The sequence below is a fragment of the Phoxinus phoxinus genome (assembly GCF_949152265.1).
Source record: "Phoxinus phoxinus genome assembly, chromosome: 1".
Taxonomy (NCBI): domain Eukaryota; kingdom Metazoa; phylum Chordata; class Actinopteri; order Cypriniformes; family Leuciscidae; genus Phoxinus; species Phoxinus phoxinus.
The window spans coordinates 27,081,102-27,098,721 of record NC_136876.1 but is presented as its reverse complement, the minus strand read 5'-3'; the positions used below and the strand labels follow the sequence as shown (position 1 = coordinate 27,098,721).

The 17,620-nt window shown below is 37.6% G+C and overlaps 1 protein-coding gene across 1 annotated transcript in view; it reads right to left on the bottom strand.

The window, feature by feature from the left end:
• Window positions 1-17,620, bottom strand: part of mybpc2a (myosin binding protein Ca) — a 37,503-nt gene that overhangs the window by 16,007 nt on the left and 3,876 nt on the right. The window contains exons 4-8 of the mRNA XM_079630040.1: window positions 16,128-16,255; window positions 4,149-4,181; window positions 4,029-4,043; window positions 2,276-2,293; window positions 476-490 (exon numbers count right to left, since the gene is read on the bottom strand). Coding sequence (XP_079486166.1) covers window positions 476-490; window positions 2,276-2,293; window positions 4,029-4,043; window positions 4,149-4,181; window positions 16,128-16,149 — 103 coding nt within the window. The 5' untranslated portion in view covers window positions 16,150-16,255. The remainder of the gene's footprint in view (window positions 1-475; window positions 491-2,275; window positions 2,294-4,028; window positions 4,044-4,148; window positions 4,182-16,127; window positions 16,256-17,620) is intronic.

The following is a 17,620-nucleotide window of genomic DNA, read 5'->3' as shown; positions in this document are numbered from 1 at the left end:
GGCTAGTCAACGATGACTGACAAGAGGCTGAAAAGAGTAAATCAATCATGATATTTACTGTTCATATTGATGTGTAAGCAGCCTGGGGTAAAGCTTCCATAAAACATTTAGCACCATCTAGCAAACCTATACCCATAATTACAAAACAAAAACAAAACAACTATTGATTATTGACTCTCACCTTTCAACCTTCCCAGATCCTTAAACCGATAGTTCACCCAAAAGTAAAAATTCTGTCATAATTTGTTCACCATCATGTTTTTCCAAACTTTATTACTATTTTGTGGGACTTTTTTTTTTTTAGGAGGGTGAGTAAAAAAGGACAGAATTTTAATTGTTGTGTGAACTATACTTTTAGGATCTGCACTGGGATGGGAACGACACTTACAAAATTTCCTTTTGAATGAAAAATTAAGGATTTTTTTCTCATGTATATGTCATTGACAATACATGCTAAAGGATTTGTGTGTCTTACCATCCTCAGGCAATTCTGTATTCAAGAAAAAGAGAGAGAAAGAGTGGGGGAAACCATTAGGAAATTATATAGGGCACAACATTAGGGCTCTTCTAAGACATTCATATACACATACTATATAATAACACAAATACATGAAGAAACTGACATCCCTTTGTCCTTCAGTTTTTCAGAATGAAGAAGGTGCATGGCTGTTATTTAAGTTATTTTCTCTACTAACCAGTCATTCCAATCCAAACAACTTAAGTGTCCTGAAACCCATTATGATAGTGGTACTAATGTGTGGGTGGGTTTTTGGTCGGTTGATGCTGGTTAAACTCAAGTTATATAGATTTGATGGCTGGTTATTTAAAACATATTTTGATATTCTTTTCCATCTCAACTTCAGAATCCGAAAACTTAATCTCTACATAAAAAGTTGACATGAAACAGACATTATAACAAGCCAAAAAAGGGTGTATTTATTAAAATGCACTGCAAATGGCTACATAAACTATACATGGTGGGATCAAGCCCAGATGATGCATTTCCACTTATTCCATAAAACCAGAGAACAAAAACATTACTCTCTTTTTAGGTTTATGCAAGTTAACGTGATACACCGAACAAGGATACAAAGTCACAGTTCAATGAATAGTTTGGCTTATATTTCAAAACAGCATTGCATAAGGCTCTTACTGGAGCCCTGGTTATATAGTTTAGACCCAACCATCCTTATAAATATGATTTACCCATATACACTAAACCCAGATTTGATAGATGTAGAAATAGTTTAACACCAATGTCAGCCACTAAACATATACACAGTGAAAATGCTAGTCCAGCTCTTGGTCTCCTAACCTCATGTTGCTAAATGTCCTGATAATCACACGATCACAACCTAATGCTGGATCTCATACACAGATCCAGATATTTTCCAATGGTGAAACTTTAGAGTAGACAACCACTTCAGAGTATCAGTATACTGCACAAACTTGGCTTCTTGAACGGTCACCGAATTTCTATTCCAAGAGGTTAAATTAAAACAAGGTCGAAGACATCGAAGCAATGTCTGTCATGATTAAAGATTCATAAAAGTAACACCAACCACATTAGTCTGAATTAAATAGTATTACATTTCTTAAAATATAATGTAAAATGGTGGTCACAGATTTAACTCAAGCACACGTAGACTGATATATACCCACTCTAATAAACAAAGTATATATCCAAATTTTCTCAAATTACACATATTCCACCTAAACTACAATTAATGGATATAGTTTAAGATGCTGTAAACAATTTTAGCCACTCTGGAATTTTGTATGGAGCTTTTATGGACCTAACCTTTATGGAATTAGACGTTCCAAAACCTCGTTCAGACCAAAGAGTCAACCCAGATAGCATAGATAGAGATTTATTTCCATTTGCCTAAAATCACTTACAGCACCTGTAGACGCTAAAATATTTATAACAAATTCTGGATGCTTTGGCGAAACAGACAACAGAGAGTTTTCTGTTATTGTGAGTCTCAAAACCCAATTTGTTTGCTAAAAGACAGAGTACTGTCCACTGACCAATGAATTAAAATGAATGAAAATCGGTCTTGCTAGCATTCGCCAAAGCAATCTCAGATTCAAACCATTTGTTTGCTTGTTGGTCTTATTTTGGCCAGTCAGAACCCCTGTGACAGACCTGTGGACCACCGACAGAGACAGTGACTGACATTTAGTCACATGCGCAGTCACAGATAAGCAACTAGCACATTGACAAATATGCACACACACATAGCGAGCCAAGAGGAGTGTTTCTTTCCCTTACCGTCGCGGCCCTCATCATCTGAATTAAAAGAAACAATGGAAGCATAATGAGGTTAAGGCAGCACATACAGAGAGACGGGTTAAAACACCAACATTACTACAAACTACATCCGATGTCTTGTCTCTGGAGTCTAGAGCTGGAGAGAAAGTTTAAACAGAACTGGACAAATAAAAAAACAGCACCTGTCAAACACTGCCAACAATTAATAAATGTCACTTGTTTTGATATTTAGTTGTATAAAGCAATGACATTCATTCATTTTAAGTGTCCAAATACTATTTGGGGTCACTGTAGGGTGTTTGCACTGAAATATAAAAAGTGCCCTAATGACCACACATGTTAACACCATTACACTGTGTACAGATCTCACCTTTCAGCCAAAGCTTTGGCTCTCTTCCTGGGGGAACGATTTGTACCCCAGTGCGGGTGTTAGTTTTAAGACGCCAAATGCACGATAACATAAACTGAGAAACGAAAATGGAAACATGTACCATATATGCATATGCTCATTGTGGACTCTGGTAATGGGCTGCATTATCATAATAGCCCACTATCAGATTCAGTGTTCAAAGGATACATTACATACACCAAGCTGTTTTAAAATATTATGGTTATTCATAAAATACAGTCACACTTTTATCATAACTTAAATTATTATGATTTTTTATCATATATTAAATTCACCAACCAGTATAACTGATTTTATCTCCTGTCTTGTTTTCAAACTCACACTACAATTGTAGAAATAATAATAATTTTCCATTGGACAAAACTTGCACTTTTGTCAAGTGGTATTACTTCTATTTAAAGCAAATAAGAACCAGTAACAACACTGACACATTTCATGCTTATGTAGTTAGTGGACAGTATAAAGGAAATAACTAAATGTGTATCATTGATATGAAGCATAATTCATAATTACTATCAAAAGTAGAATGACTGTAAATATTAATTCTAAGATCATATACACTACAGTTAAAAAGTGTTTTAAAACATTGGTTTTCAGAGAAAACGGTTTACTTCACTCTCACATTCTGCCATCTAAACAGTAGTGACGGCATCTCCCACTCCCATTGGAAAAAGATTCATATACTGTATACTTTCAAATAAATTGGCTTACATTTTTACTTTAAAAAAATGACATGTTTTCAAAATGCATACAGCAAAGTGCAGTTGCATGTCCTCTACAGCACAGGAAGCTCGGCTTTTTTTATAATGTATTTTCAGCAGTTAAGTATGCTATAATGTTATTTATGTGTGTAGAAACAATATACTGTAATTTATGTAAATTGTATCATGTAGATACATAACAGTAAATAAATATGGTTCTGCATGTGAACATACTTAGTTAAATTCACATTTATTATAGCCGGCTGTGCTTCAACTTATAAAGGCAGAAGATCAAGTCAATCATATTAGTATGACTTTATGCATGAATAATCATATTTTTGTTCAACTAAGCAATGCACCAATATGAAAGCAGAATGTTAAGTTAGAGCACTGCTAGTTGGTTTTAGGTATGATTCATTGGCGTATTTGCTGTATCTAAAGATGAATTGGAAAACATTCAATTGATGTGTAATTCAGCACACCTCTTACTTAATCCTAATCCTAACCCCCTGCAGCACTAACACACACACACACACACACACACACACACAGCTCATCTGTAGAGGCAAAGCTACCCCTTGTACTCTTGGGAGACTGAATGAAGACATGGCGTTCATGACAAGATTCAGAGCAGTTCACCCACCTTCTCCAGGCTTATCTGTAAAATGAAAGATACTGAGAGTGAGCCCGACTGCTTTAAAATGATTCATTACATCAAACAGATTACTAATATTTAGTAGAGTCAAGAAATGCATGTACAAACCAGCAGGGGGAGCTTCCTTCTCTCCCTTGGCATCTGAAAGAAATGAAATTTATAACCACAGTTTATCAACTGGGGTCATGTTAAAGTACAAGTTAAGTAACTCTTAAACTCACATTAGTTTTTTTTAGATATAACATGTAAATCATGAAACTGTCCGAGGAGGTTAACAGCAAAACATTCTACTTGACTTGAAATACCGGTACACAGATTAGATATGCGCATACATCCTCATAACAAAACATTTGTAAAGATGGCCAAACCTATTCTCAAGTCTGCATGTAACAACAAAAAATATCGTAATATGTATTTTTTTATAGTATATTGAGGTAAGGCAGAAGGTATTTTACAGGCATCTGAGCCTCTCTTTCCGTTCCTCTGGTCAACGGTAGGTGTAAACAGCTTTGCTACATGGTACCCCCGTCACCTTCCAAGTCACAATCTTGGCCTCGGATTGACTCAGAATCTGGAAGGAGTGGTAGGCCCTTCACTCTTTAGTGTTAAGGATATGAGACACCAAACTTGGCCTTGGTACTGAGGGTCAGATTGCGTGATCTGCTTGCATACTGAAGTTCTGACACGTCTATTTTTGATTAGGTTTGTCTTTCAGAGCACAGTATGTTAATGGATCTCAGGCACTTCTGGTATATCTCCTCGTCCCAGAAGAGTACGGTGGGGTACGGTGATCTGGCAAGTTATAAATGCTTTCCCTGCCTCAGGATCTAAGGAGCTGGCTGAGATGTCCTCCCAAAAAAGAACAGAGCACCGGGATCACCAGACAGCTGAAGGTCACGTCTATACACAAACAGGGACCTGTAACAACTCCACAGGGAAATGCTCAAATGCTCTGAGCAGCTCTCACCTTACCCATGATGAATTGGTCTGACGGCGTTAATTTGTTCAGCTAAAATGTAGTTAAAAATCTTTGCTGAGGTGAAGGACCCAGTCAGCTTTATTAAAATGGCTCTTTCCTCTTAAATCCATTGCTAAGACAACTGCAATGCCGTGCAGGCGTTTTGAAAACCATTATAATTCTCTTGCTTTCATCTTGAACTCAAGTAAATATCTAATAATCATTTCACATTTACATTTAGGAAAAACAGCATCCTAAAACATGTCCCAAAATTGGACTGAACTGAAGCTATATAATTTATATAATTTTCATTAAACGAAAGATAAAAAACTGAAATGTAAAATGAAAATGTGGTAACACTTTATTTCGATAGTCCACTTTAGACATTCTGACTATAAGTAACTTGGCAGCTACAAGTCAATGTATTCTACTAACCCGAACTCTAACACCTAACCCTAACCTAACAGTCTACTACAGTCTACTAATACTCTAATGAGAGTTAGTTGACATTTAGTTGCAAAGTTACTTATACTTAGTAGAATGTCTAAAGTCGACTGTCGAAATAAAGTGGAACCGAAAAGGTTGCCTTGGCAGCTAAGTGAAAATAGTACTAAAACTGAAATATAAATAAAACAAAGCTAAGTAGAAAAAGGACTGATACACATGACAAAAGCATATAACATAAAATGACTAAAATGAAAAATGAAATTATAAAAAAAACATTAATAGGTACTATAATAGTATATAAATGATCCTGATCTGTTGGCTCTACTCTGGTTTCCAGTCGTCAGCACTCTCTCCGTCTTGCTAGTCTTGGTCCCTGTCACTGCTACATACAGCCACAGTGCAAAAAACTAATAGACACTCACTCACTCACAATCAACACACAAACACACGCGTTCTAAAAGTGTAGGTGTCATAAGAAGTCAAATGGAGGCCAGTGTAGCTCATGCTAAAACGCTAATCCACAGAGATGTAACTAAACCGCCTTCACTACAGTGTTATTATTGTTAAACCAAACCGTATTAACTTGTATTTGGTATCTGAAATAAAGCTGAGATAAGACATTATGAAAAACTTAAACAAATATTAGAAAATAAATAAATACGTTTAAATTGAAGTGCAATTTTTGGGGATAGCTATAAATATATATAAAAAACTAAATCTAATAATAATGACAAAAAATTACTAAAACTTTAAATAAAGGTTCATTCAAAATATGAATAAATATTATAATAGTGTATAAATAATACTAAAATAACATGGCACAGACATTTACCGTATTACCCCATTTCCCTTTTTTTATTATTATTTTGTCTTTAAAGGGATGTGGATAATGATAAATAGAAGCCCATTTGGGAGCATATCAAAAACATTTTTTATAATAAAATAAGTACAACTTTAGAAAACTAAAATCTCACAATCTGACTGTATTTATTGCAGCTGCAACTTTATATCTCACAATTTGACTTTACTGATTATTTAAAACTTTTTATTTCAGAAATGGGCTCCCATAGAAGAGAGAAAGACAGCCAGACCGAAAACATGAGGTCAGTAAGAAGGATCCAGTTTAATGCGGTCATGTTAAATTAGCACGGAGAAGTCTCGGATATCTAAAAGTGCGTTACATAAACATCATATGAGAAAAGTGTAAACGAGCGGTTTAATGCCCTCTCGTCTCCTATGCCTCTCTCTCTGTCGATAATGTGAATCCATTTCCATAAATACAACATCTATGATTACATATCTACTCCATATATAGGCTGGAGAATATTTCAGTTTTTACGTCCGTAATCGTTTCTGTCTGAAGGTCCTATTTTGCTAATCCATAGTTGTTTCAGATACGCCATCCCGCCCCCGGCCCCTGGGTCATACAGCTATTCTGAAACCTAGAAAAACAGCCACACGATGCCCTGAAATTGAGTGCAGGCTGAAATGCCAGCATCAGCATTTGAAACTATATCATATACATGGCTGCACTCAGAATTTGCTCACTTTAGTTACATTAGCCTACAGCGCTAGTACTCTCACCTTCACTTTGCTGACAAATCTCTTTCTACTCTCTGTTCCTCTCTTTTCGCTCCCTCACTCTGTTTGGCCGAGTAACTGCCGTCGAATGTTCACAAAGTTAATCTCTCATGACATTTACTCCACTACTTCTCTTTCATGTCAGTTAATTTCCACCATTTTGACAGGCCAGTGGGGGAAAATTGTGAAGTCTCTCAGACACATCTCGGGATGTGATAACTGAAAACAGGGGCCTCACTGCGTGTGGCCTTGAGTTAACATGTCTACCCACACCGCTATGCGTTAATGCCCTTCGCATATCACCACATATATGCTTCCAATGCACTCTGACTTGTCACATACAGTGTTATACAAACAAAACCTGAAAGGATGTCTGAGTGTTTAGAGTCAAGCTCAAATGTGTTTCGAGTGTGACTAAAAAAAACTCTGATCTCTGCCCTTCGTGTGGCATATTGTTATGTCTGTCATGACAACTCGCAGAGAGATTGGCATGGTAATGGATGTGGTAATGTTAATGTATTTGGTCTTGGTGGAACAGATCTGCTGTTGGTGCTGGTGCTGTTTATTATTGCTGCTGCTGCAGAGCAAGTACAGAGACTGGCTACTGTCAATACATTCACAAACATTCTGCTGTTCCACATATAACAAACATTAAATAACCTCCCTTATTACATGGCTTGGTTGAATTCTAATGTAAAATGCGGTCTGTTATTTCTTGATAACAGACCGCTGCTAAGTATAACACACCGTTGCCATGAAAAACAGAGCGTTGCCATGGACACGGTGTTCTTTAGAGGAAGCAATACAATCGTTTTTAAATCAATAAACTCCTTTTTAAACCAATACTTTGTGTCAAATTATTGATTTATTTGGTAGGTAGCCATGTAATAAGCGGGATAATTAAATAACCCCCGCTTCGTGTGAGGGTCCTGACCAGCCTGTCGGGGTTGTATTCGCTATAACAACCGCCTCGCTCTACATTATCCCTTACGTAGCAGATCTATACAGGTGGAGCTGGGGAAGGTGGAGGGTTTCTGAAAGTGCGCTGCAGACTGCTAACAGCAAACAAAGTTTGAAATGTTAAGCAGCAGCTCATTGGTCGTTGATGCCACAGCAACCAATCAGCTGTGCTATATAGATAAGAATGTGATTGCAGATTGAGAACTATCAGCCTGTGCCATCTAGAGTTTCATGACAGAACTTTGTATTTATCGTGTACTGCCAATCCAATCCAAAATGCACCTGCAGGCAAATTATGAATGAGGGCAAAATTGATAGTACTGAATAATATTAATCAATACAAATAAGATGCATAATATTCTAAATGTATTGGTCTTGGGTTTGGGTCTCGGTTAATGTTCTCAGACAAGAACAATTTTTAAACAATGCTACTTCTGACAGTGTAGTCTTATTTGTGCAGAAATGACTCTTCCAGTTCCTTTTAGTGAATCAAAAATAGAAAGCACAACCAGTGCAGTTCCATTGACAAAAACTGTATATGCGCTTTTTATAAGCTTTCAATGCACTTTCATGGAAGTTCTGAAGTGTTCATGAGTTTATCATTTTGTTTATTTTTAGAATAAAAATATGAGAGATTAATTTCTTTCATGTGTAAGCAAAGTGGACATTATAACCGAAATTTGACAAGGTTTATTGATCAAAGTTAAACAGAATTTAATCAATTGGTTTGGACAATCGTAAACAAACTGAGTCTGGAAATCTGTATCGATAGATACCCAGTCCTACTCTTTTCTGGGTCTAGAAGTTTATGTGGTCCAGTTGCAACAAATGCGTTAAAGGGATAGTTCACTTTGAAATAAAATTTTGGTATGTTTTAGCTTACCTCAAGGGCATCCAAGATGTAGGTGTCTTTGTTTCCGCAGTAGTTTCAATTTTGATATTTTTAGGTCAAACCGTTCTTGTCTGTCAGTCATATCATGCAGGTCTATGGTCACTGTCTCAAAGAGCATGCACAGAGTCCAAATTAAACAATTCCCCATCGTAAGTACACATTGATGGCCTAAGACATGAAACGAGCGGTTTGTGTGCGAAAACAAACAGTATTTATATAGTTTTTACCTCTTGTACACAACCACGTCCAAGTGATCTGAGGGCGCGCGCGCTTCCTGGTGTGTGACGTGTGCGCCGGAATGCGCCGGAAGTGATCTCTCGTGCGTGTACGTCACTCATTGTTTACACAGAACAGAGATTGTAGGTAAGACGGCTAACAGAAATTGTAATAATTTGCGCTTATCTGGGATGTTTAAACCAACGTAAAAGAAAACAATTACGTATGTTTTCTTTCCAGCGCTTACGCAGACTTAAGCCTGTTGTATGCTTCTGCGTCAACTCCACGCCGTAGCTACGCCGTCACTCCTACGGCGTCGTGGCCGTTTTATGGTTCTGCGTCGGGTTGTGCTGCATCGCGGTGCATTTCACCGCGAGAACGCTAGGGGGACGGTATCACAGCCCTTGTGGTCTGCGTCGCCTCGACGCGTAGTTACAATTTTTTGGAGGTGCACGTCGAGCTACGGCGGAGGGGGCGGAGAGGGGTTCGCGTCGACGCAGAAGGGTCTGCGGGGGTACGCCGTCGATTCGACAGCATAAAACAGGCTTAAGCCAGAACACACGTCACACACCAGGAAGCGCGCGCGCCCTCAGATCACTGATCGCTCGTTTCATGTCTTAGGCCATCAATGTGTACTTACGATGGGGAATTGTCTAATTTGGACTTATCTGTGCGTGCTCTTTGAGGAGGTGACCATAGACCTGCATTATCTGAGTGACAGACAAGAACGGTTTGACCTAAAAATATCAAAATTGAAACTACTGCGGAAACAAAGACACCTATCTTGGATGCCCTTGAGGGCAAAAATAAGACGGTGAATACAAATCATTTTGAAAGTGACACACTTCCTGCTGCCAGTTGGTGGCGCTATAACTTTGACTCACAATAGTCACATCCATGTGATCGGCCTCTTACAACAAACACACTGCTGAAGTTTCATCAAGATCAATTAATGTATGAGGATGTTATAACACACTTCCTGTTTCCAATATTCGCCATAAATTCGTTTCCTCGCCACGGCCAAACCGTTCGAGATATCAAAAATCCCCTGGCAATTTTATCATGCTCCATGTCTTGACTTCACGCTGACCGAGTTTCGTGGTCATCGGATGAATTCTCTAGGAGAAGTGTTTCAAATGCCAGAACATGCGTTTCCATACAGCCCATAATAGCCGACTTCCTGTTGGGCTGGCGTAAAACTTAGAGCACGAAAGTTGTTCGGCCCGATGAGATCTATATGTGTACCGAGTTTCATAAAGTGGCAAAAGTGGCAAAAACCTTGAAAAAAAAATAATGATAAAGAAGAAGAAGAAGAAGAACAAGAACAAATAATCCTTAGAAGAACAATAGGGCTCTGCGCCCTTTCAGGGCTTGGGCCCTAACTATCCCTTTAAGTTAGGAAAACCTTCATTGTATTATTATCAAGGATTTTTCTAATGTAAGAGGTTTGTTGCAACTGGCTGGTGGCCTTGACTTCAACTCTGATGTCTAATGAATTTCATTTAAAATATTTCAATTTTCAAAATAAACAGACACGGATGGGAACAGCCAAGTGATATATGTAGTGTTTCTAAGGATATCACACAAAAAAGAAGGCTTTCCCCTCAGGCTTCATTCAGCTCCTCGGATCCAGATTGAAAGCAGCTATTTTTACAAGCTGTGTGTGTGATGGAGTGACTTTGGCATTAGAAGCATTTGGAGTGGATACAAGTGCAGGGAGGGTCGGCCGCACATGATGAAGTTTCCCCATTTTATGAGGATGGAGAGAGTGATTCTTTTGGCAGCAAGAGGAAACACTTAAGAGAAACATTACAATATCTATCAGTCTCTGCGTGACAGTACTGATGATTTGAGTTATGGATATAGATCGTAAATATCTCTTTCCTACATATATGGAAAGATGAGGGGGTGAGGATAAAAATGAAGATTAGGGAGATGGTGACTATGCATAAACAGTTTTATCATGATCATCTGATTTGAGAATAAAAATAAACTGGTTGCTATGGGTCATGCTGTGAATGTAATTACAACCTTTATAGTTTTATAAGAATAGTTACAGTTTTACATCTGAATATCACTTCACCTTATTCAACAAAAATGATTTACATAAGCTGAACTTCAAAACATGATTTAAAATGAAACATTTAATTAAAATGATTCTCTCTCCCAGTTTTTATGAAGTAAAGACAGGGTATCATATATAATAAATGTCAAAAGGTGTGGTTTATGGTGTGATGATGTTGAGATTAATTATGGCCTCTTTACTTTCTGACAGTGATCTCTTTCTCTCTTCCACTCTCAGGATAGCACATTACATTTTTAATAAACCAAGCTAAATTTTAACGAATCTTGACAGGCAGTGATTACCATGAATTCTCCTTAAAAAAAAAAGAAGAGATTAGTGATTTTAATTATTTTCGTGTCCTATGGTGTGTGTGTGTGTGTGTGTGGGGGGGGGGGGGGGGGATTGGGGGGGAGTTTCGCACATATAAATGTAAAAAAAAATGTCATGTTCTTTACATATTTTTTTTTAAATCGTTACATAATATATGTTACGTTTATATTACACTTTTTCATACAATCACATCAAAACACAATTGTTTGGTCACCTATACATCCTTAGCCTACATTTAAAAAAATGGTATTGATGGTAGTGCATGTAAGATGATACAGTGGTCAATAAACATGTCATAAGGTCGTAAACACAATTTTAGACTGGTCAGTTTCCCCCAGTATTTTCCCCACCTTGTTTAAATGGACATGCCGCTTCTACATGAATTGAAATGATTTATACTGCGGGTGCAGAGGAAGCAGGAGAAAAGGTTGACGTTTTAACACAGTTAAATAGATACAAATTAGCACAGTGGTTTTGCCGGGGCGCTCGAGGAGATTTACCATCCTGCAGAGTTTAGTTCAAATCTAATCAAATACTCATGAACCAGCTAATCAAGGTCATTGGGTTCACTTGAATATTTCATGACTCCAGATCTCCAGGAGGAGGACTGAGCGCAGCTGAGGTGTGCAATATGCAACAGCGGTTCATGAATACAGTCATAAAGCGATATCAGGTCATGCAGTACATATCCCATTACGGTTAAGTTGGAGGACATATTCAGAAACACACCAAAAGCGAGCGCACACACATCTGCGTGTAATCCATCATGAAGGAGACGCATGCCAAGGAGCGCGTTGTGATGTTAACGGTTATGAGGTAATGCTACACTATACCAGCTGGAAATGAGACGTTGAATGTTAAGACACTGTGTGTGTGTGTGTGTGTGTGTGTGTGTGTGTGTGTGTGTGTGTGTGTGTGTGTGTGTGTGTGAGAGAGAGAGAGAGAGAGTGTGTGTGAGGGGATTACTTTGAGCTATGCAAAACCTCCCTTTGGGAATGTCCAAGGATGCCCTCAGTTGGAAAAATAATTTATAGGCTACGTATAATAAAGACGCTACACTATTATTTTAAATCAGATTATTCATTTTCTATACCTGAATACCATGATTAGGTCTACCTGGAAAAACTTAAAGCACTGTTTATTTCATTTGTATTTGTTATAATGTATTTTGTTTTAACAACTGGCCCAATTGGGCCAACAGAAAAAAATCTACTTTTGTGTGCTTGTTTGTATGGTTCACACACAAAATGGTAAAAAAAAAAAAAAAAGAGGATGGAGCAAGAATCTGTCCATCCTGGATCGCAGAGTTCAAAGAGTGTTTGCGTCATGAGTTCTGTATTCTGTTGCGGTGTAAATAGGGGGATTTGGGAAAAGGGGGCATCATAGTATTGACATTTCAGATGCCAAGTAAGAGGCTTAAACTTCACTAATACTCAATACTCTGGGTGTTTCATTAGTAGTGTTACAGGGAACCAGGACAGAAATGACATAATTACGGCATGGCAGGACAACACATGCTCATAAAGAAGCAAAAGGAATCACAACACTGTCACAGATGTTTAAACAACAACCAAATAATCAAAGAGCCGTTTCAAAACATTTTAGGACATTTTTAGAAACCCTAAGAAATCCTTCACCCATCTCAAACTGTCACAGGCCAGACATTTCCCTATTATGGTAAAGCTTGGATATTATATTAGACTCTTCGTAAAGTAATTTATATTAATGTGACATATCTCATAGGCTTTATTTCAGCCCCAATCCAATATTAATGCAAATGCACGATTTATAGCGCACAGCCTTGACTCACTATTACAGTACTATCATTACAGAGTATGCATAATCATGGAGCAATATGCACAGACACACACTTCTCTGAACACTTTTCCACTGTCGACATGCCCGTTTGTAAAATTGCACACCCTCCTAAAAGCTGCTCGGGGCTATTCTGGAAGCTGTTTATTAAGGAACCGTGCTCTTTGCCAGTAACTAAGGCTTCAGGAGATCCAGACAGCTTTGTCCTGTAAAACTCAACACAAAGTGGCCCGTGTAAGTGACCGGGGGACTTGGGTGGAGGGTGGTAAATGTGATCTTTAAGAAGCAATAAACTAAAAGACGGGCTTCGTGTGTGGTCTGAAGTGTGAAGCTGGGATGAATGAGAAAACGAGGGGATAGACAAGAGTACAAATAAGGGAGCAACAGATTACGCTCCAATAAAACGATCCAGTTATTTGACACTCGTGATGTCATGCTCTCAGACTGGGTTTAACACCAAGTCATGGGCCTGAGTTAGAAGGAAAAACTGAATCATAACAGAGACAAGGCAGATCTCAAGATGGCATGGTGACACTGATCTGACCTTGTGTGTGTTTTTGAAAGGGTCGTTCCTAAGGAGATAGAGTTGTTTGCTAAATGCGTTCCCATGACAAACAAATGATGTCCTTAACGGAAAACTGAACCTAGTCACATTGTACAGTGGTTTTAAATCTGTTTAATGTATAATGCAAAATGACTTTCAAAAATAAAACCTCTGTAGGACATTTGAATGGGTTATATAAATATAAAATTTAAATAGTTTACTGCTATTGAAATCTCCATTTAAAATGCTCATGCATACTTTTTATTTGTGTGGGTGCAATTAAACATTGTCAAATTATTTGTATAAATTACTTTTTGGCCAGTTTAACAAATAATTAAAAAAAAAAAATTTTATTTTTTAATTATTTTTTATATTTTTAGCATAAATGTTTCCGTTTCCTGAAAATGATTGTGGATTATTCCATCTTCCTACTTCTAAATATCTGGAATTTCCAGTTCCAGTAATTACAAACATCCTGATCTGTTTTCCTTAACAGAGTCCACCGTTAAGCAGCTTAGCGCCACAATTATTTCCCTGTACATTAAATGCATTTTGAGACTATTACAGCACAAGTTTAGCTTATTATCCTGCTGTTGCTGGAGTAATGCCATCTCTGTGAGGATGATTTAGACTTCATCAGAGAAATTCAGCAGCAGCTCAAAACACTGCTCAACCTTTAGTTTCTTTTGCCCTGAACAGCACTTCCTCTTACACCTGGAGATTTTTCAGGGTCTGTCAAATCTGTCAGATTTCTTTCTGTCTCAAGGCTGTGTACTCAACGATGAAAATGAAGAGGGTCATATTTTAGAACCCCAGTCAGATACACAAGTTCACAACATCACTACATGTATGAACATGGGTATCTGTTGACATCAACTTCTGATATGTGATGCTAATGATTCCATCTGCTGGTTATAGTCCAATGCCTGCAATTCACTCCTTAAAAGCTCCAAAAAAAGGTGCGGTAGCTAAAGCTTTTAGCTCTGTATCAGTGCCAGCAGCTTAAATCATACTTTATGTTCAGAACTAACCCACTCCAAATATCAGCACTAATACTTTAAGGACCACACACTTGATATGCTATTGATTTTTAATTGTGCACTACTTAAATCAATAGATTCATTTTCATAATGATCAGAATTTCACTTACAGGGTCAATTGAGCATTGAGTATTTGAATGAAGGTCTTTAAGAAAACATTCCTGCAGGCGAAACACCATATTCATGCAGCATTATGTGATATCCTCAGAGTATTCACATATAATGAGATTTGAATTTAATCGTTTTTCCCTCTTGGAATGGGATTCTACCTCTCAGACGTTTGCGTTTTGTTATAGGTGTATTGTCCACTGGTTGATGATTAGTGATAAAAGACTGGAATACACTACACAAATATTTAATTTACAGTCTGGGCGATTGAACCTTAGATTTCAAAAGTCAGAGGCAGTCTGCAGATTTTGGGCAGTCAGAGATGACAGATTTCACAGAAAATCATGATGGGCACAGACTATGATTTTTTCCCCCCTCCATATTATGATCCCGTCCAGCCGATTTTAGAAAACACATTTTTTTTGTTTGTCACTCAGGCATCTCCTAGCAATGCGGCGCATATTTAGTCCTCAAAATGACCTGAAAATCTGGTAGTGTGTGTGGTTGTTTAACGTATGGTATGATGACATTTTTTCAAAGTCAGCAAGTGTATGATGCTTAGGTTTTCAAATCTGTTTAGAGTAGTGTATTCCAGCCTTAGCAATCATCACCAAGATACATATATAATTCAAACTGATGGGCATCAAGCTATAGAGTGTTTTCTCAGTCTAGTCGGCTATACTGCCAAACCCTAAGCTGAAAATTGACCTCTCACTCCTGCTGCTGCCAACCCAACCTCGAAAATTCATCTTTCAACACCTGTCACAGCCGAGGCGGTCTAAACTACGTCTCCTTACAATAATACATTCAGGCCCGTGATTTACGTTTTAAGCAAAGAAAGCAATATTTCTACGCCTCAGCAGGTAGTTAGCTAACAAAAAGTGTGAGCCAATGATCAAGATTTATCTACTGATTGTCTAACTCAGCTCGCTGAACGAAATGATCAACAAATTGGTGTTATTATGAATGTTAAGTGTGGGCCAGAGTCAGACACTGATGCATTCTGCCAGTCAGAGCATAAAAGCATGATTTACATTAACGTGACATGTGAAATGACAAATTGCGATGATTTAAATATACACTAGTTTTAAATGTAAAATCGATGCTGAAAATTAACTTGAAGAGCCTTACCTGGCTTCTTCGGTTCAGGCATGGTGGTTCTTCATATGTCGGTCACCCTGACTTTTCTTTCTCACACACTTTACTCATCTTTCATGCCTTTTATTCCCTCCTCCCTTGGCAAGCATGTCCTCCCCATCCTTGAGTAAGACAGAGAAGGGTGGGTGAGCAGAGAAAAGAGCGATACATGGAGAGAGAGCAACAGAACGGGTGTCACTTGAGACAACTTGGACAGGAGGAGCAGACGAAAGACAGCGACAAGGGTGAAAAATGTTTAACATTATAACAAACATGGTGTCTCTATGGCAAACCTGTTAATTGGTAATCTTGTTAAAACGTCCTGTGAACCAAGCTATTTGCTAATGGCATGATATATTTGTAGATAGATATTGATTGACAGCCTGTTTGAAGCATATTAAAGCGGAGTTGCTTGAAATCTGTGATCATCTATGAAGTGATGGTTACCTCAGAAAATTGGAAAGAACAGAATCAAGCCTGCTGATAGGCTGTCAGAGGTTAAGAACATTTGACACGCTGACCTTTGACCTTACATCTCTCTAAACACCCCTTTCTTTTCAACAAGTAAATGTGCGGACAATTCTGCTCCTTCATTAAGTCAGTCATAAACCCTCACAAGTCACACACTGAGTGTCAAAAGAAGTGTGATGTTTTACGAATAACAAGGCTAAACTGTGAATGAAAGCGGTTAAACTTGAGCTCTTTGCTAGTGGGTTAATTAACTTACCCAAACCCATTCAATACATGAGAATAATTAGATAATTAGAACATAATATCATAACTGCATCTGCACAAAATGACGTGAATGCACAAGTGAAGTTGCATGTTAATCAGATTTTGCAAGCCACACTCTTTCTGTAACAATGTGCTAAAACATGAACAGTGAACAACTAAAACTTTACAACATTGAGAGTTTTTGCATGTTTTGCTAAAGCATGATGCATGTTTAAATTAATACGATACCGTTCAAAAGTTTGATGTCAGTACGATTTTTAAAATACTTTTATTCAGCATGGATACATTACATTTATCAAAATGTTTACATTGTTACAAAAATCTAGGTCAAATAAATTCTGTTCTTTTGGATTTTTTATTCATCAAAGAATCCTGAAAAAATGTATCATTGTTTCCTCAAGAATATTAAGCAGCACAACTGTTTTTTTTTACATTTTTAACTTTATATTAGAATACGTTCTGGAGGCTCATGTGACACTGAAGACTGGAGTAATGATGCTGAAAGCTCAGTCATCACAGGAATAAACTACATTTTATAATACGTTAAAAAAGACATCAGTTGTAATAATATTTCACAATATTAGTGATTTTACTGTAGCCATGGTGAGCAAAAGAGATTCCTCTCAACTTAAAATGACATTTTCCTCAACTAAACTTGCATGACATGTAATGAAAAACGGACTCAGTTTAATATGATATTTTGTTCAAAAGACAACAACTAAAACAATAAAAATGCTAAATGTAACACTTCA